This window comes from Pogonomyrmex barbatus, unplaced genomic scaffold (assembly GCF_055798465.1).
Source record: "Pogonomyrmex barbatus isolate J1 unplaced genomic scaffold, ASM5579846v1 scaffold12, whole genome shotgun sequence".
NCBI lineage: Eukaryota > Metazoa > Arthropoda > Insecta > Hymenoptera > Formicidae > Pogonomyrmex > Pogonomyrmex barbatus.
In genome coordinates this window covers 6,264,448-6,285,665 of record NW_028297108.1, presented here as the reverse complement: position 1 = coordinate 6,285,665, position 21,218 = coordinate 6,264,448, and the positions used below count along the sequence as shown (strand labels likewise).

Below are 21,218 nucleotides of genomic sequence, written 5' to 3'. Positions count from 1 at the left end.
GATGGATGTTTTGTTCGCAGCTACGTTCGTTGTGCTACTTAGTATAGGCCCACCGAAATTCGAAATAAATCGACCATTCTATTATCATATTCGTTATAATAACAGACTGTTTATATCTTTGTTCGAGGGTTACATAGACATGTCAGAAGTGTATCGTGCGCAGAATTTCCAATATCCAAATATTCACAGTATTCCGAATATAAATGGAGCGTATTCAATATTCGACACGTTAATATTTAACAAACGCTAAAACGATAAAAAAATTCTAATTGGCAAATTATTGTGATTATCGTTGCAGCTGAACATTTTTAATATATCGATCTCAATTGATTTAAAAATCTCAAATTATTAGCATCTGTATAACATCTTACTCCTATTTTCTAAATAAAATACATCCTTAATTGGCGATTGATATGCTTTGTACTTTGTAAGTTACCTGTAAACATCTCTAAATACCCTCAAAAAACTTGATAGAATAATTCAAGAAATCGAGTCGTACGTATTTGAAGCAGTATATTTAAAAACATTTATATTCACGTATGTGCGCGAAGAAATTCTGAATGATCAAGTATGTAACACAGAAAATTTCTGTTTACAGCTATAATTATGGTGGACAGCTTGATAATAAACTTGGAATCCATAGAGTTCAACGTAGATCGATCATTCTATTATCGTATTCGTTATACTGAAACAAATCTCTCGTCCATACCTTTGTTTGAGGGTCACATAAACAATCTGGAAATATAGATATTAGATATTACTTCATAAAAAGATGTTGAATCTAAATATCAATATATCTGCTTCTTCTTTTATCAATTATTTATATATTATTCAATATATGTACACATCTGTGTTTTTTTTGTGTTCTGAACCATCTTTTCTATAGCTAGATGGTTTTGATATTGTTTAACAATATAATTATTCGAATAAAAATTGAAATACCAAATTTAACGGAACATGTGTTTGTGCAGAAAAAGTTTTTAGTGAATCGGTGAATAACATAATAAACATCATGAACAGGTGAATACATTATTTTTTTATATTTTGTTCACAGCTATTATATTTGCCGTTACCAGCCTACAGATTCCTCAACCAGAATTAGTATTCGATGTAAACCGACCGTTTTATTATTACATTCGTCATAACGATGAGACATCGTCCATATCTTTATTCGAAGGCCGTGTGAACATACCAGCAATATAATAAAAATGCTCTGCAAAATAATAATAAAAATATTTTGCGAAAAATATTATTGATCTAAAGATTTAAATATCGGTGCTTTTCTCTGGAATTCTTTCTCATTTGCTAATGATATTATCCATTGAATTGAGTATTAAGTTTAAATGTAAGGTTGACAACATGTATATTAAATTAAATTAAAAATATAATTTCCAATTATATTTTCGTGCAATCTTGTATTTACAATGGTAATAATAAAGATTACATTGTCTGCATCTTTTATTTTTTTGTTGGGACGTCATTTCAAACTTATCAAAAGTGTAATGAATATTTTACACACAACTTATTATCTAAACATTTAATTTTAAATAAAACGATTTGATGATTTAAGATATATACTTATTTTATTCATAAGGAAATGTTACTAGCATGATATTCATTGCTATTATGATCACTTTTTTAAACTGGACATTCTCAGACATTTAATCTCATTATAACAATATGATTTTAAAGTCTGACCTATTCAATATTTATATAATTTTATTTCATTTTTAAATAATATGCATCGTCTTCTGGCAATTAATATTATTCACTGGCTTAGAGTAACTGTATATTTGCGGTCTAGATTATCTATATTTTTAAATGGTGATAAGAATTATTCTGTAAAATAATTAATGAAAAATTGAGAATTACGTATCATACTCGAAACAACAGTGAAACAGAAAGACGTTTGTGAATAAAAAAAAAATCTTAAACGATTAAGTACATATAACAAATGATTTTTTTATAGTGTTTACTCTGTTTACAGTTGTGGAAGTCGAACTTCACAGCTTTTCAGCAGTCAATGTATCATTACTAGAGTTCGACATAGATCGACCATTCTTTTATCAAATCCCATATCGATCATCGAATAACTCTTTGTTCGATGGTTATGTGAAGATGCCTTAAATGCATTGGCATAGAAAAGATTACATATTAATTCTTCAGCATGTATAGAAAATTTTTCAGCAATTAATTTCGCGTTAAAAATTTGTTTAATTTTGATGAAAGTGATCAGATTATTTTATAATAAACAATATATATATATATATATATATATATATATATATATATATATTAGCACTCCAAATAATATGTGAATTATATAATTTCTTTTAAAGATTGTACTTTCCTAACATTTATTTTATCCTATAGTTAGCAATTATTATTAGTTTAATTATTTGAAGTTTTTACTATTTATTAGTATACCAATAAAGCATGCATTTGGTTTTTTACATAAACGAAAAAGAATATTCGATAAAAGAATAAAGTTTTATAAACAAAAATAATAAAATATTTTATTTGTATTATATTTGCAGCTATCCAAGCCATGACCATTTCTTTAATACTAGAACCGAATCTGAAATTTGATGTAAACCATCCATTTTACTATTACATTAAGCTCAACTCACCGAGTGTAGCTATATTCGAAGGCCACGTGACCGAGCCAAAAGTCTAGATATCCGTTTGATGATCGAGCAGGATAGTTCTTGCATTAATATGAATATGTCTGAAGTTATGTCTTAGTTCCATATCTTTGCTTAGAATTCATGTGCTAATCATTATTCGAGAGTTTATTTTTACATTAGCATACATACATGCGCAGCATATACGATACTGATGATTGCAACGAGAAAAATCGGTACTTATTATCATTAATTAAAATTATTATTAGTAACAATGGCAGAAATGTTTTGACTCAATATATGAAATAACGGTATTTATGATATGATTTTTCCCTTAAAAAGCATTTATTTCGCGTGTAATTCTTTAAATTACAAAGAGATGAGGAAAAATCATTTTATGTTATCTGATATGTATATCCTATATTATATAATATTATTGTTAGCAATTTTCATAAATATAATACTCATTGATTTTGAGTTTGTTTTTGATTATATGTTAAGAATTGCGATACTTTATCTGGTGGTTGATTGAAAGATTAATGCTCGAAAATTTTGACATTCTTACACTCCTCTTCGTACGCACATCTTTTGCAGTAGTTCCATTTTTGGAATTAAAACCGGAATTCCTAATGTATCGATTTCTTAAAAGCATTTGTCTTTTTCTAACAAAGGAAAGCTATTTATGTATATTGTTCAATCAAGTTGAATTACAAATATCAAGAGATTTAACGAGGCAATATTAAAGATTTTCTGAAATCATTTTCGAATGATCCATAAAAATATATAAGAGTAATTCTATCTGTGGTTATCAAATTCGTCAGACTCAACGCAAATATTAATAATACAAATAATTTAAAATATACAGAAGTATATTTAAAATATTGTCATAATTTTATTTAATTTTTTAATATTAGCTTCTACATCGATGTAATTTCTCTTTCGCCACATTTTCGATACACAACGTGACAGTTTTCGCAATCTTCTAATTTTCTAATGCTTGAAAATTTTCTTTCCCATGATGGGGAAGAATTTCTGCATCTGTCGCGCTCTAACAAAATCGCTTTTGTCCGAACTTATGTGAGTAATATAGGGAAATTAGATTGACACAATCGTATGACATAGTCTTCTTTTTTTTGTAGATATAATATTCTTACCCGAAAGGCCAGCTCCTTTATTCGAGCCACTCATTTTCGAGGCAGACAGACCTTTCTACTATACCATTAAACACAATGTAGCCTCACTCTTCGTCGGATTTATTGTTGAACCTTTGGCTAATCCTTGATATTCTTCGAAAATTGATGTTACAATATAATGCAGTTTAATTTGTTTAAACACATTGTTTAATACAGTAATGGGTAATACGTAATGGAGCTCTTTTAAATTATACTGAGAAGAAGAAAGGAAAATTTCCATTCAAATTCAAATAAATTTACAAGTCACCTAAGAAATCGAAATATAAAATATAAATCATATAAAATTCATGTGACTTGTTTCATATAATATACAATTGTTAAATCATTGGGAGCAAATAATAATTTTTTATAACTTTACTTAACAGCCGCTTGTACTAGATCAGTCATTGAATTGTTTGATTTGTTTGAGATTCATTTTTTTTATTGTGTACTTATTAATTTACATTGTTAGATCTCCATTTTTCCGAAATTGCTAATAAAAAATATTAAGCATTTGAAATCCTGCCTTACAGTTTTTCGTTCGATCTCATTTTAAATGCTTCCCATCACATCATCTATATATTCAAACGCTCGCTTTTAGCAAGTGTGCGTTATGTATAATGTTTTTGTTAGAAGTAATTTTTTTTATTTATACGTAGGGCTATGACTTTGAAAATATATATTTTATTTGATATTTTTTTTATATTATGAAGATTTTCCAATGGAAATATCGGAATATGGAAGTATTAAGATTTCATTCGATCTCTGTAAACAATACTAGAATATCACTGGATGTTTTTTGGTTACAGATTCTAGGAATGAATCTTTCTTTAACATTTTAAGAAATTGCTACATACTCGTTCTAGGCATTTTATAGATATCTGCAAAATTAACATAAAATTATTTATTTATTTATTTTTTGTTTAAATTCGAGAAAAAGACACTGTAGAAACATGAATACTTTTCGCGAATTTGAAATTATATACACAATAATGCACACTAGATGTAGGCTAGGCATCGCATCTTTTATCTCATCGTAGTTAAGGACGCATGCTGATGCCTTTGCTGCGCTGTCATTCCACACCACGGAAGCGAATAAGGATTAATTGTAACTCTTATCTCGTCGTGGTTTGTACGAACAATCCGATGATCTGTTTGCAGGAGTGGAGATCAATATGCGCTGTCTACCGATAATGCCAATTAACATGGACATTGATCGTCCGTTCCTTTATAGTATTGTCAAAATTTTCGAGGATCAGGAAACCGAAAACAGTGACTTTGTGCCGCTAATCACCGGGATAGTTACCGTGCCGACTTATTAACGGTCGCAATAAATAATAAATAAAAAAAAACCGTGCGTATTGATACATGCTTGGTTTGTGATCGTCTGCGTCTCGAAAAAAAATGACGTCACATCACAAATTATTTCGGTGATTTTTACTAACAAAATGGATCGATTGCAATCATTAGCCGCGTTTTTTGTGTCAATTATTATTGATATTTTGTTATAACTTTTCAATTTTAATTATGAATACAATTTTACATAAAACAATTTTACATAAAAAATTATTCGTATTAATTCTTATTAATGTCTCGGTATAAACAATCTTTATATTTTCTCATCTGTGGGATTTTTAAATATTGGTATATAGATATGTTATGTTTGGATATTATAAATTTTAATTAATTATTAGCGATGCAATTGATATTTATAATAGAGGCTTAAATATTTTCAAATGCAATATTTAATATATGTGAAAGAAATTAATTTATAAAGCATGTATGTATGCTTTTGTAATTAAATATTTTATCTTGTTTTTTAATTAAATTTATCGCATAATAAATATATATATATATATTATTTTTCTATTCGTGAAAAAGTATTGATTTTTATTTGACAGATATAAAAGTACTTAATCGACAAACGTAAAAAAAAGAGTTGTTTGTATACTTTAATATAAAAAATAATTTTACACGAGAAAAAAAATAATATTATAAAATACTTTAATTGACACACTAATAATAAATTAAAATTAATTTAATTCGTTTTTCATAGTAATATTCTTTTTTTTTCCGTGTAAAATTATTCCAAAAAGATGGAGATATAAACATATGAAAACTGAAAAAAAAACAAAAATATTTAATTTCTATTTGAATTTTCTATTTGTAATTTAATCAGATCTAATCTGCGCACTATTGCAAATAATGTATACATAGAAGACATTAACAGTTTGCCAAGATAATACATTGAAATATACAAAAATAATCTCTTGTTAATTTATTTTGAATCTATCCTCATCTATTCATTACTAATAAACATTTTTAATTAAATAAATAAAATAAAATTACCTATCGATATTTCATTTACCAAGTCGGCCATAATGTGGTTTGTGATGTCTATTAAACTTAAATTAAATTAACAATTTCTCAGCGATTAGTAAATAAAGGAGCGTCGAAATGTTTTAGAAATAATATCTGTACCTTTTAGCTTTCTGGAAGAAATACGAATTGACCACTCTTTTTTCTATGTCATCACTACAGTGCAACATGATCAAAATGGACATAGCGTGACGTCATTATTTGCCGGGCATATTACGTTTTATAATTTTGAATTTAACAATGTTTTATAAAGAATGTTTTGTTGAAAACGTCAGAAAATTAAATGCACATATGTCATTAAATGAAATAAAATTAGGTTACAGCCTCGTTTTTTTCGTTAATTTCCATTTATTTCATTCTTTTAAAATTTACCAAAAATTAAACGACTTTATACATCGACACATTCTGACACATTCTTTTCTCTCTAGTCTAAAAAAATTCTAAAAAAACAACCTCAGCGATCCCAACGATCGACATGAAAACACAATAAAAATCTAAGAAGGTGTTAGGCATATTTAATTAATTTTTATCTCGTCACATCTTGATAGCTCTACATATCATGTAACATTTTTACTTTATTCTTTTCCATTAATTTTCTTATTATTATTAGCCATACTGCTCAGTTCAGACTTTATATTTCTTCTTGCCGTAAAAAGATAAATAAATTTATATAGCATTGCAGTTCATATCTTGCTCTACGATACGAGAGAACATGTGAATGAAGTCGCATGTGATAATTAATCGTATGTTTCAGTGCTCATCACCGTGGAAAAAGTCTCGGTATTCCCACCGCCGAAAAAGCTCTCGTTTCATATCGATCATCCATTCCTGTATCGTATCGTTAAGATAGACGGAAAATCTGAAAACCTCAATGTCATTACGTTGTTTAACGGATCCGTTTATAATCCGTGATGCGAATTGATTGATAATTATTTATCATTCGTTTTTCCGCTCATTGTTTAAATATCAATATTTGTATCTATATACGTGCCAATTTGCGACATTATTCACACTCATTGAAGCAAGTGTTGTTCGTTTATGTTTGTTCGCGCTTGTTTACTTCGTCTGAATATAGTTTAAGAATGCATACATATGCACATCATACTTTTTGTACATCTCCACAGTATAGTTAACGTTATAGTGATTAATTACAGAATAAATATATTTTTAGATTTTTGAATATCCACAATCATTGATTTATTGTCATTTTAAATTGGCAACAAACGGGAATCATTTATATAGTATGCGGTATTGCATGTCGTCAATGTTTTGCATGTGTATAATATTCTGAATTTGAATATATATATACATAATTGAAATTTGTTTTTAACTCCACTCTTTTCCTTTTCACTTATTTGAAGATCTTTTTTTTTTCGAGGTGCAAAATGTCTAAAATTTTTCAAAACGGTAAATCTTTATTTATGTCATTCTGAAATACTCTTGCCTTTTTTGTCTTTTATCGCTTACTTACATGGTTCGTTACTATGAACGATTCGACTAACAACGAGGAAAAGAGACGATATCTCGTCTCCGTATACCTCCATCAGCAATACTTTTCTTTCAGGGATGTTCATGCTAGCCTTGTCTTTGGAGATTGAGGAGAAGATCTATATCGATCATCCATTCTATTATTCGATCATACATGTCGATGAAACCCAAGAGTCTGGAAATCGACGCATCGTATCACTATTTTCCGGAATTGTTACTAAGCCTGAAATTTAATAGATTACAAAAAAGTTATATATCATATCGACTAACTCCAGTATTAAAGTTATAATAATTACTCACATCTGGCCAGTCATCATATGTACATTATTTTATTTATATATATATATATATATATATATATATATATATAGACTAATCTCACACTACAAACAACTTTTTTTTCAAACAAATTAACAATATTTCTTTTTTGTTATATTTCATTTAATTTTATGACATTAATTTCTAACCACATGTATCACTTTTAATTTTTATTGTTCTTGTTTTATTTTATGATATATATGTTTTTTACATACACACTATAGTATTATAAGATAAATGACTGAGTTTGAAAGAATTGAGAAAGAATATATAATAGCAAAGCAAAAATATCTATTATACGCATAATATATGTATAAATAAAAATATAAATGTAATATAACAGTTTCAGGATTGTTAACGAGAATTTCACCCCGGAGATCGGAAAAATTTTTGATTAATCGTCCATTTTTATGTGCTATCATAGCAGCATTGCGTAGTGATAAAACCAATAATTCAAATCCATTAACTTTATTCACTGGACGGATTTTTGTGCCCAAGTCGTCTGAATAAAACAGAGTTCCATTTTTAATTCATTATTCAATAATACTCAATATACACACACACACACACACACACACACACACACACACACACACACACACACACACACACACATATATAGAAATGTTGGTACTAACAATTAAAATTGAAAATAAAACGTTTTAATAATGACATAATTATAAATATCTGTAATGTATAAATATCTATAACACTCAAATATCTGTAACATCTTACGTATGTATAAAACGTACAAATATTTAAGTTAATTGCATATACGTAAAGAATAAAATTGGACATAAAATTAATATCGAAAATGATAAAAATTGTTTTTCACATTAAATGTATTGTAAAATGTGTATCGTATTTTATCACTCTTTTCCTGATTTCCTTGTAAATCGTGAAGATTGAATATCAAAGAAAAATACATATATATATATATATAATTTTATGTGTTGCTCTTGTAGATTTTATTTGCGAGTAGATATTTGTGAGATATTCAAATATCAAAATGTTATTCAGATTATAGACATAATAAATCAGTTAATGTGTCGCAAAGCAATTAAGGTTAAATAATAAAACAATTTAGGAAGTATCCACTTTTGCTTTAGAATTAATTGCTAATATATTTATGAATTATTTCTATATTTTATTTCACATCTATATCTTTAGGGAATTCTATATTAGAATTTTTATTTGGTTCATATTTTTGTTTGGTCATATTTTTCTTTTATGTCTGTTCGTTTTCCGAAGACTTTTCTTTTTCCAAGTTTATGTTTTTATTTTACTTTAAGATGTGTGAGTCCTTTATCTTGAATTTTATTCTTTATATTTGGCAAGTATATATTTTTTATCATTCTCTGTATATTTTAATCTCGCATGTGCAATAAATGAAAGTCAATAAGAACTTATTTTTATTATGTGTGAGTGCTACATCAATATTAATATGTTTCAGGAATCACGATCTTCAAAATGATGATCTATCAACTCTTCGCGATCGATCGTCCATTTTTCTATAATATCATCAAATTAGTCGATGAGGAAGCGCCTTTGTTGCTCTTTAATGGACGTATCATCGATCCGCAATAACATTCTTTCCAACGTGCTCTATCATTATTATTATCAAATAATGTTATCAATATTCAAATATTCTGTGAGAGCTTTCAACAATCTTCTGATGAATTCAATAGAAAATTTATTTCAATTCGTCGTACCTTTGAACTTGACTGCATCAAGTACTACTAATTTAGTTTTATAAGTTGATTTAAATATATACGAGGGTAATTGAATTAAAATTAATCAGTTGACGAAATCAATCAGAAGTATCGTCATTGATTTATTATTGATACTCAATTATTAAAGGAGTTAAAGAGAAAAATAAAAACATAATAAATAACACAATCAAACAGTTGCATCGCATTGAGAGAGGGATGTCTAAAAAATATTCAACCATAAAGTTGAAATTCATTAATGCTGCATGTATGGGATAAATAAAAAAAAAAATCGCATGTATATAGCTTAAACGAACAACGTCAATAACGATTATCAACAAGTGCTACATCGCGTTGTTCAACACGATATGTTGTTTGTTTCAGCTGTTATCTTCTTCTTACGAACCGGACGAATACGGACTGTCGATGAATTTTTAATAGATCGCCCGTTCGCGTATAGCATTGTCAAATATGCCGAAAACGCGGAGACAAATGCCTTTAATGTAATCCCGATTTTCTCTGGACAATGCGTGCAGCCTGAAATTTAAAGAGATGAGAGATCGGCAAAGAGAAACAGTCTCATGAATTTCGAATTTCACATAAAATTCTTTCTTTCTTGTTTGAAAAAAAAAAAAGAATCGATAATAAGGCAACTATAATGTTTATCTGCCATCATTTTCACATCCAAAGGCGTTCAAGAATTTTCTTGTATAAATTAAAGTAATAAAAGTAAATTAATAACAATTAATCATATTTTGAATCAGGATAATATATTTATATTTTATTTTACACGACATCCCATTGTCAGCACAAGCGACACGTTGACATAGTTTATTATTAATGTGATATATATGTACATAATTTATATGTATTATATATTATTGCAATGATATTTTGTCACACACACTAAGTGTCACACTAAAAGAGTTTGCTATGTATAACAAACCATGTTACCGACAGGTAAATGACGTACTTTAGTTAAAATAATGTCGATTTTTTTCTTTAAAAAAACTATAGACGCTGCGATGCGTTTTGAGTGTATTACCCTCGTTTTTTTTGTTTTTTGCTCACGCCTGATTATCACAGAGTTTTGCTTTTATTTTGAGTTATCCTTAATATGCACTGTTTAATTGGTTAATTAAAAGTTTCTATTCTTCTGAATGAAGCTGTGCTTATTTACTTCTCTCATAGTTCTATTCGGGAAGAATGATTGCAAAAGGCAATATATATGTATATGTTTATATATATATATATATATATATATATATATATATATATATATGTATATGTTTATATATATATGTATACATTTATATGTAGCAATGTTGCATGGAAGACTTTATGAAGCAAGATTTCATAAAACATAACAGTACAAAGCATGTTGGCAACTAAAATAGATAGAAAAAAAATTGCACAGCATAAATGAATGATTGTTTCAGCAATCTTATCAAGGCCAAAAATGTCGTTCAATCATCCGATCAAATCTCCATTGGAATTTAAAGTGGATCATGCGTTCTTATACAATATCGTCAAATCGAATCTTGAAATCGGAAATATCGTGAATCTGTTTACTGGATATATAATCGAACCTGTGATAATTTACAAACATATTTTAAAATAGTCTTTATTTGAAACTTAATACAAATCAAGTACTTAAAAAAACATGAACCTGATATGTATGTGAGTAACAGTAAATAAATACGGCAATGCTTGTATACTGTCATTTTTACATCCAGAAGCGTTTAAGAATCTTCTCGCATAAATCAAACTAATAAAAGTAAATTGACTCCATTAAATTAATAACAAATTAATAACAATTAATCATATTTCGGGATAATACGTTTATTTTACATCCCATCCCGTTATCAGCACAAACGACACATTGACACGATTTACATGTATAACAATGTTGCATGAAAGATTTCATGAAGCAAGACTTCATAAAACTTTACAAAGCAATTAAAATAAATGAAAAAAAATTTTACAGCATAAATGAATGTTTGTTTCAGCAATCTTAATGGTAAAATATTCTCGTATCAATCCGATACCTCCATTGGAATTTAAAGTGGATCACGCATTCCTCTACAGTATCGTCAAATCAAATCTTGAAACCGGAAATATTGTAAATCTGTTTACCGGATATATAATCGAACCCACTGTATAATAACTTACAAGTTTTAAAATGGTCTTTATTTGAACTTAACTAGTACAAATCAAGTAACTAAGAAAATATAAACCTGATATGTATCTGAGTAGTAATAAATAAATACAGTATTGCTTGGGTATCATGATTTTTACTTCCAAAGGCATTCAAGAATTTTCTCGCATAAATTAAATTAATAAAAATGAATTAACTTCATTAAATTAATAACAATTAATCATATATCGAATTATATATTTATTTTACACGACATCCCATTATCAAGCGACACATTGACATGGTTTATATGTATTATATGTAACAATGTTGCATGAAAGACTTCACGCAAGACTTGAAGCAAGACTTAATAAGACATTACAAAGCATGTTGACAATCACAATTGATAAAGAAAGATTTTACTGTATAAATGAATGATTGTTTCAGTTATAAAAATAGGATTTTCAGCCGTTATCAATCCGATACTTCCGTTGGAATTTAAAGTGGATCATGCGTTCCTCTACAATATCGTCCAATCGAATTTTGAGACCGGAAATGTTGTAAATCTGTTTACTGGATATGTACTCGAACCTGCTGTGTGATAATTTACAAATGTACTTTAAAATAATCTTTATCTGAAGCTTAATAGAAACCAAGTAGCTAAAAAAACATAAACTTGATATGTATCTGAATGATAATAAATAATTATAACAATGCTTATGTATGAATCTAGTTACATTGTTTCTTTCTGATTATTTAACTATGTAGTTTATAGATGATTTATCTCCAATTGTTCCTTCTGGAAAATCTACATGAAACTATAAAGTGGAAAAAATCAAAACACAATAGCGTTAAATAATATTAAAAATAATTATCATGATTATCAGCTTCATTGCTGTGCATAATTTTTGCGGTTGAATTTTTTGTATGATCGCGAGATTCCTTCCACCTGTTTAACTTTATGTACAAAATATACTAACATTATATAGCAAAACATAGCTTATAACATGAAACAAGAATTTACCTTAACTTTAACTTTAAAGTAACAGCGGATTATTTTATTTAATTTATTTGGGTACCAAAAACATGCCTGAAGAGAGAGTGGACTGAAGAGTCAAAGAAAAAAAATAAAGTGGAAGTTTTATCAAATATACAAATCGGTGATCTGTTTCAGGAGTCGAGATGGTGAATTATTCTCTTATTATCAACCAAGCAACCGAGGAATTTCATATTGACCGTCCATCCATCTACGCTGTCATTAAATCAAAACCGCAGGAGGAATTTTATATTCCGCTGTTCACCGGATACTTGACTAATCCGGAACTAAATTAGTGTTGGCCGATAATTTAAAATAAAACTTAATTGTACCAAATTAATTAAATTTAAATTTATGAACGATTGTAATAGTGATGATATAATAATAATTGTTGACATTTATTGTATCAAGCTACGAAAAAAGTTATCGTCGATCATTCGTAATAATCGTCGCACAATCGTTCTATTTTTTTTTTAATTAGATTTTTGGAGTTTATATTTTGACATTTTATTAGAGCATTAATCAAAAATTATTAAAAAGCGCGCTCTTTACTATTTCGAATCCGAGTAAGCAATAATGTATAATGAAATTGTATGTTATGTATAAAATACAAATGACGTAATCTTTAAAATCACAGTTTAAAAATATAAAGAGTTTTATAAAAATCGCAACAATAATTATCATTTGTAATCTTTTGATTTATAATTTTCTGATGTCTTTTCCACATTAAAATCATTTATCATTGCATGTCATCATTGTGCTAATTTTTTGTTACTTTAGACATATTCTCTTAAACAGAGATTTCATTCAAACAGTGAAAGCTGGGAAATCTAAGAAACAACGACGACAATCATGTCAGAAAGATAATTAATTTTGCACAATAACTTTGTGTAAAAACAATTTGCTGTAAGTATTGTTAATTTGTAAGTATTAATAATTTTAAAATTTGAAATATCAGGTAACAAAATTGATTAGGATATATAACGATTTTTTATTTTCGAAAACACGAAGTTTAAATGCTATGAAATCGATCGATAACTAATCAAATTATCACGATAAACATGATGTACATTTTGCATAGTTTATCCTTATTATTTGTCTTATCTATATATTTATCCTATTTATTTAAGTTGCAGTTAATGTATGCTATATTATGCTTTGTATAATATTGTATGTATAAAATGCGTTAAAATAGCATCATGTTAATATTTAATATATTATTTTGAAATTGTTAATAATTAGTAGTTAATAATTAATAATAGCAAAAAGTTATATAAATATATTAAATATCTATTATACATACATATAATATAATATGTATATATGTATATATGTATATATGTACACTTGATAAATAAATATTAACAATGTGTGTGTATATATATATATATATATATATATATATTGCTAATATTATTGCTGTATATTATAAATATTTTTCAAGTATACAAGTACACACACCATACACATCATGCGCACGCGCTCGCATACCATGTGTGCGCGTGCGCAACGCGTCATGCGCGCGCGCATTATGTGCATGCGCACACATGCGCACGCATACGCGCGCACATCACGCACGCGCGCGCGCAAACGCGCTCACATCCACGTGCGCGCGCGCATTACGTGCATGCGCACGCATACGCGCTCGCGCATCACGTGCCCGCGCACACATGCGCATATATCATGCACGCACGCATTATGTGCGCGTGCACACACAAACGCGCTCTCATACTACATACGCGCACATACACGCGCTCGCATCCACGTGCGCGCGCGCAGGCGCGTGCACACACATGCCCGCGCATGATGTGTGCTCGCATTACGTGTGCATGCACGCACACACGCGCACGCATACACGCGCACGCATATACGCGCGCAAACGCGCTCGCGCATTACGTGCATGCGCGCATACGCGTACACATCATGCGTGCGCGCGCAAATGCGCTCGCATACCACGTGCGCGCGCATACATGCGCGCATATCACGTGCGCGCGCGCATTACGTGCGTGCGCACACTCGCTCGCGCATTACGTGCGTGCGCACACACTCGCTCGCATATACGCGCGCACACACGCGCGCGCATCCATGTGCGCGCGCGTATACGCTCACATCTCATGCGCGCGCTCATTACGTGCGCGCGCACACATGCGCGCGCACGCATACACGCGCGCAAATGCACTCGCGCATTATGTGCGCGCGCACATATGCGCTCGCATACGCGTGCGCATCCACGTATGCGCGTAACATCATGCGCGCGCGCGCAAACGCGCTCGCATACCACGTGCGCGCGCATACATGCGCGCGTACGCATACGCGAGCGCACACTCGCTCGCGCATTACGTGCGTGCGCACACACTCGCTCGCATATATGCGCACACACATGCGCGCGCATACGCGCCATATGCGCGCGCTCATTACGTGTGTGCGCGCCCGCGCGCGCACGTGCGCGCGCGGGCGCGCACACACACACACACACACACACACACACACATACTTGAAAAATATACTTTAATATACAGCAATAAACATGAACATGTTGAACAAATAGAAGAAATATAACGACTTTGTCTATGAATGAGTGTTTCACAAATAGATAATTAACGAGTTCACTTGGGGTTTTATGATGATTATTTTGCAGGAGTCGTATACGGATGTAGCCTACATGTTTTCATGAATAAATTTGAAATAGACCATCCATTCGTATATACTATAGCAAAGATGATTGTTTCTTCCAAGAAAAAAACAAAAAACCAAAGAAATAAAGAAACAAATGTTCGTGAAGTGATATCGCTTTTCATTGGATACTATTCCTAAATGCTGAATTACTTAAGAGATGCTATTAAAATTTATCCCATTGAAGTAAGTATAACAGAGAACGAAAAATAAAACGTTATATATATATATATATATAAAATAAGTTTTATATATATATATATATATATGTATATATATGTTTTTTTTTAATATTTAATATAACGAAATTACATAATTTGAAAAATTTGTATGCACACATATATAATATTTATCACATATATTATTCAAGATTATTATTGTATGTCATTTAAGATAAAAGTTTAAAAAAAAAAATAAAAAAATTAGTTATCAATAAACAATCGATCTTATTACTTAATTTTTCCCGATTTGATAAAATTTTAATTATACATATATTAATATTGTTATTTATTTATCTAAAAATATCATTGCAAGTTTTTAGTCTTAAAACTTAAAAAAAATTTAGGATTGAAAGATAAAGAAAATTCTTTATTAAAAATAAAGCATTTGTTTATAAATGAAGTCCAATTTGTACTATCGCTAATTTAGCACACTGAAATGAAGGCGATGAACATTTTTGTATTTTCCTTATATATAATTTTACGACGCAAGATTATATATAAGGAAATACAAAGATTATATATAAAGAAATATAAAGATTTATATATAAGGAATAACAAAGCATATATAAATTCGCTCGAATCATAGTATAAAAATATGAGATTGCTCTCATAAAAATTCTATTTATCTAAGAATATAAGTAATATATCCATTTTTTTGATTTTGCGCAAGATTTATGAAATTGCTTGATCAATGAATATGGTTTTAATTATGCATACTATATGCATAGTGGTCGCATAGATTATATAAGGAGATATCGTATAATATGATCTAAATAATAAAAACAATCAATAAAAGAAGTCTCAACAGATCATTGCACTGTATGCTCAATTCAAATTATTAATATGCATATAACATACTTTTACGGAATGTATTATTCTTCCAGAATCTGTATATAAGAATTTAATCACTAAATGTATTATTAATATTTTAAATTAGTAAATAAACTATTCATAAGACTATTCATAATCTATATTAATCCTTAAATACTGATATTGAATTAATTATATATAAGTAATTTTATTTTTATAAAAAAAATTATAGTATTTTTATTTTTATAAAAAAAATTAAACGAGAGAGATTACAATAAGTATATTATCAAAATCCTTGAATTCTAAGAATTCATTATTAAATCTGATGGAACAAAATATAATATAAGTATTGCTAATATTTATCTAATTTTTTACTAGTATTTAAGGATTAACAGATTTAAACATCACGTCGTTGACATTACTAACATAAACTTTCATATTCGTGATAGACATTATAAGGCAATTACTTTTTTCATGATTATTATGTAGAATATAATATTGATCGAAAAACAATATGTGTGAAGTAACAAGTGATGAGGAACTTGGCGCACACAGTTGAGCAACTATCGGGAAGACTGATCGCGCAAGTGAAAAAAAGATATAAAAAATATATATATATATATGCTTTTCTTTTTCCCTGCGCTTAACTTATTCTACAGGCATTAACTGCTTTGCTGAATTTTACCGAATGAGCAGTTTCCGTCGACGCTGTGCCGTTTGATGTCAGCGAGCCTCTACGTACCACGCAGGTTGGATGCATACTAGTAGTAGTATCAAGAAACTCGTCATCATTATCCGAGTCCGTATCTTTGTCTCTGTTCGACTTCTTCGACATTAAATCGCTCACGTAACGCTCTATCAAGTTGCGATTATGCGCGCTTATCGCGCTGTTACCATTACTCACTACGAAGGGCAATAGTTCGGGTATCTCGGCTGCTTGTCGCTCGATATACATTCGCTGTAACTCGGCTAGCGCTTCATCCATGAAACGAACGTTGTTCTTGCGATCGGTCAATGGATTATCAATAAATCCCAACGTTTTAGGCACTTCGCCGTTCGCTTGTTTCGGTAGAGTAGCGCTTTTTTGATCGTTGGTGATTAACATGGCGGTGGTGAAACCCATTGGAAACTTGGACTGCCTATGCAGGTCGTTTTCCAACAATTTACCATCAGAGACTGCCTCATTATTGCTACTTTGTTTTGGCTGCGCTACGTCATAACGCTTAACAAATCCTGGCGGTTGTCCATCGGGATGTGGAGGCGCGTTCGCCTTTGGAGCGGTGAAAGTCACATTGTATTCGACGTTTGGATTATTTTGATTTGCCGATTGAATCGGAGGACAGGCCAAAGTCTGCGGTTGAGCGGGATTTCGCCATCTTGCGCTGTTCATCACAAGTCGCGCAAGTTGCTGAATAGTTTGCTTTGGAACTCCAGCTTCATTATTGTCAGTCTCAGCGACATTGTTAAACGGTAATTTCGCTGGAGTTGATGTATCGCACGGCTCGCAGCCTAAATCGCGTTGGATTGCTGTATTCAATTGGCGCATACGCTCGTAGCTTTCGCCCTGTCCAGTCAGAAGATTATCTCGTCTGGTATACTTGAGCGTCTCCTTTCGAGAATTCCATATGCCATGATAAGGCGGATCTTGTTCGTAGACGCGACACTCAGCGTCTAAAAAGGCTGCGGTAAGTATCATAATGGGAGTAGGTTCTCTCTGAGTAAACAATTTTCTGCGCGCAGTCAATGTCTGACCCAAGTTTAATTCCAACCGCGCGTTTTCTATTTTTTCCTCGAGTTCACGCTCTGTCTCAAGCAGTTTTACTGTTTCGTAAATCAAACCTCTCATATCCATGTGCAATACGCCCACTTCCTTAGCAATGCGTCTTTCTGCCGATGATTTCGTACGTGCGTCATTGTTATTGTAAATAGGTTGAAAACCGAGCCGTTGTTGAGCTTTCACGAATGGTGATGTAGACACTGGACCTAATTTCGACCATATAGTACCGAGCTTCTTCCCTCCTGGGCTAACGGTGATTGGCGACACGACGCCGGGTCTAGTCAGAATAGGATTCTGATTGATTAATTCTATATTGGAATTCGGTATCGTGCAAGGAACGCGGCAAGGCTTTGGCGGAACCAGATCCAACTTGGGCGGAATCATTCCAGGTTTTGGTGGTGGATGTAAAGAAGCTATCGCCGTTTCTGGCATCGGCGGTGATGTTGGTGGCGTTTCATTCTTGTTAAGTACTGTAGCGTGAACAACATTGAGTAAATGATCCAATCTGTTTTCGAGCCTGTTCTGTCGATCTCTGTCCACGTCAAGGAATCGTGTCACCATATCATTCTGCGCAGCTAAAATCTGAAAAATTGAAATAATAGAAAACTTACATTACATGTAAATATGAAAAAGCAATAAAAAACTGAAAAAAAAGAAAAAAATATATAAAAGAATAAATGTAATAAAATTTGATAAAAGAAAATATTATTTAAGTGTGCAATATAGTTTACCTTATTAACGACTTCATTCTGAGAATTAATCGCGTTAAATACAAGCTGCTCCAATTTTTGTGCCTTCTTCTTCCTGAACGGTACGCTTGGCACTTCGTCCGTATTCATGGCACTGTCACGTAATTTTCTATCATTTTCCGATGGAGTAGGCGAATCTAATAAAAATTCCAGTAACAAACTCTCGTCATTACAAGTCGCATTGTTTGTCACAACAGTTGCGTCTGCCAGAGGATTGTCTACGGGGCGACTGTATGTCTCATTTAAATTATGTGTCTTATCGTCACTCTTTGATTGATAAAAAGCATCATTTAAATTTTGTGAAACATCTGGTGAAAAATCTGGCGACAGCGATCCATTCGGCATGACAATGTTCGCCATGCTAACCAGACGACGCGTGGCATCTTGATAGTCTCTGTACACAGCCTTCAGATTTTGCGCACTTTTACGTGGCTCCTGCGGCATTGCTTGATTATCCGCATACAGCATACCTCGCTGTAGCTGATTTTGTTCTCGCGCGATATTTTCCATGTTAGGATTTTGCATTATGTTATTCTGCATCACGTTATTCTGTGTCGTTCTGTTCGGTAAATACTGCTGATTCGGATTACGCACATTCTGCTGGAAGCTAAGTCGATTATTTGCAGGCATACTCTGCTGTGGTAATTGATTCCATCCGGTATAATTTTGCTGTTGAATATTCTGATATTGCTGCATATTTTCTTGAATAATCTGATTCTGCACGTTCTGTACTGCATTTTGATAAGGAATTTCTCCATATGGAAAAGAAGTTAATAAATTTTGCCGATAGTCCTCCCGTATCGGCTTCTCCGTCACAGTTGGATTTGTCTGTACTCCTTGACTGCCAATTTGAGTCAAACCAGTATTTATGGCAACATCTCTTGTAGGGGAGAAAACGCGATATGGCTTGGCTATTATAGTCTCATTTGATTCAGGTGAATCTGGATATTCATTTTCACCTGTTCAAAGAAGAAAATCCATGAAATTTAACATTAACAAGACAATCTTATTTAGAGAAAATGGAATGCCTTACATCCTGTCCACATGGGAGACAAAGCCTCCGTTCGAAAGAGAGATTGTACAGGTTCCTGAACTTTCAGTCTCATCTGCAAATTCTTGTTGGTTTTTACATCCTTTGGAGGTGATTTTACAGTTGCATCTAATAAAAATCAAGAATATCAAGATATTTTCTATACATTAATCTTCTCATTTACAACTAACACAGATGCTTAAAATTGTAAAGGTATCTCAAAAATATTTCCATAATTTTTTAAAACATTCTTTAAAATTTTGCATCAGCTTTCTGCAATCAGCAGCTTCTGAACTCACCCACTGTGTCTATGCCGATATTGATATTGGGATCCAAACGCTTGTTCTTCAACACGCGGTCGATGATCTCGTAGTACTGCTCCACGCCGGCACGAGTGCCCGCCCGTTTGGCCTCGCGATAGCACACCAGGACCTGCTTCATGCGCGATCGACACTGCTTACCCGCGACATTATAGCCCTTCTTCTTCATATAGCGAGCCACGCTCTCCCAGATGATCTGTGGCCGTGGAGCGTATTCGAGCTGCTTTTGCACTTGCCGGTCGGACCACACCGAGACGAGCAACGCAGTGCTCTCGGGCGTCCACTTGTACTTGGCACTGTCCCCGCTTGTTTCCGACATATTTCACAGTCGGATGCTCGTCCGTCCTGCAACGAGATCAGTGAGTTGCAAAAAGACTCCGTCTCCCTTCTCTCTGCCCGATGCTGCGTGTTTCGCTAACCGGAGACTCACCTGACGGATCTCGTGGAGATCAACAGGTCGTCTGCCCGTCGTCGCGATCCCGAATTCGCGGGATTGCTTCACGCGCGATTGCTCAATCAAACCGCGAACGTGTACTCACGTCGCCCGCGCGGAGTAACGTCGTGACGAACTCAGTAACCGACAGTGATTCAAATTTTAAAGGGACTGCGACCAGTACGCGGGGGCTACGCGTGGTGGGAGGAGATTGGAAGAAATGCAGCGCAGCAGGAGCGGCGAGGAGAGCGAAGGATTCCCTTACGAGAAATTCCGAAATTCTGTAGTTCTCCAGTCATAGCTTTTGTAATTTTACTTTCTCAAACGGCCGTTTTATCGCTT

At 31.9% G+C, this 21,218-nt stretch overlaps 2 protein-coding genes and 1 long non-coding RNA gene across 20 annotated transcripts in view; 1 reads left to right on the top strand and 2 right to left on the bottom strand.

The window, feature by feature from the left end:
- Nucleotides 1-13,615, top strand: part of LOC105430961 (alaserpin) — a 28,852-nt gene extending 15,237 nt beyond the window's left edge. For 2 of the 17 annotated variants that reach the window (XM_089071392.1, XM_089071408.1), the window contains exon 8: nucleotides 21-412. In XM_089071392.1, the coding sequence (XP_088927518.1) occupies nucleotides 21-250 (230 nt within the window). In that variant the 3' untranslated portion in view covers nucleotides 251-412. The other 15 variants (XM_089071410.1, XM_089071396.1, XM_089071400.1 and 12 more) reach the window with 15 other exon arrangements.
- Nucleotides 5,698-7,787, bottom strand: LOC148937672 (uncharacterized). Its single transcript, XR_016138053.1, has 2 exons — nucleotides 7,647-7,787; nucleotides 5,698-7,564 (listed from the first exon to the last, which is right to left on the bottom strand). It is a non-coding gene; the product is annotated as an uncharacterized LOC148937672 (long non-coding RNA).
- A 2,494-nt stretch (nucleotides 13,616-16,109) lies between the features above and the next one.
- On the bottom strand, nucleotides 16,110-21,102 carry LOC105430963 (uncharacterized). Of its 2 annotated transcripts, XM_011644820.3 has the most exons (5): nucleotides 20,874-21,102; nucleotides 20,423-20,788; nucleotides 20,127-20,252; nucleotides 19,076-20,052; nucleotides 16,110-18,926 (listed from the first exon to the last, which is right to left on the bottom strand). In XM_011644820.3, exons 2-5 carry the CDS (start codon nucleotides 20,760-20,762, stop codon nucleotides 17,211-17,213), a joined length of 3,159 nt encoding a protein of 1,052 aa, XP_011643122.2. In that variant the 5' UTR covers nucleotides 20,763-20,788; nucleotides 20,874-21,102; the 3' UTR covers nucleotides 16,110-17,210. The 2 variants fall into 2 exon arrangements, with proteins under 2 accessions (XP_011643122.2, XP_088927654.1); XM_089071528.1 differs by having other exon boundaries at nucleotides 20,423-21,102.
- Nucleotides 21,103-21,218: the final 116 nt, after the last annotated feature.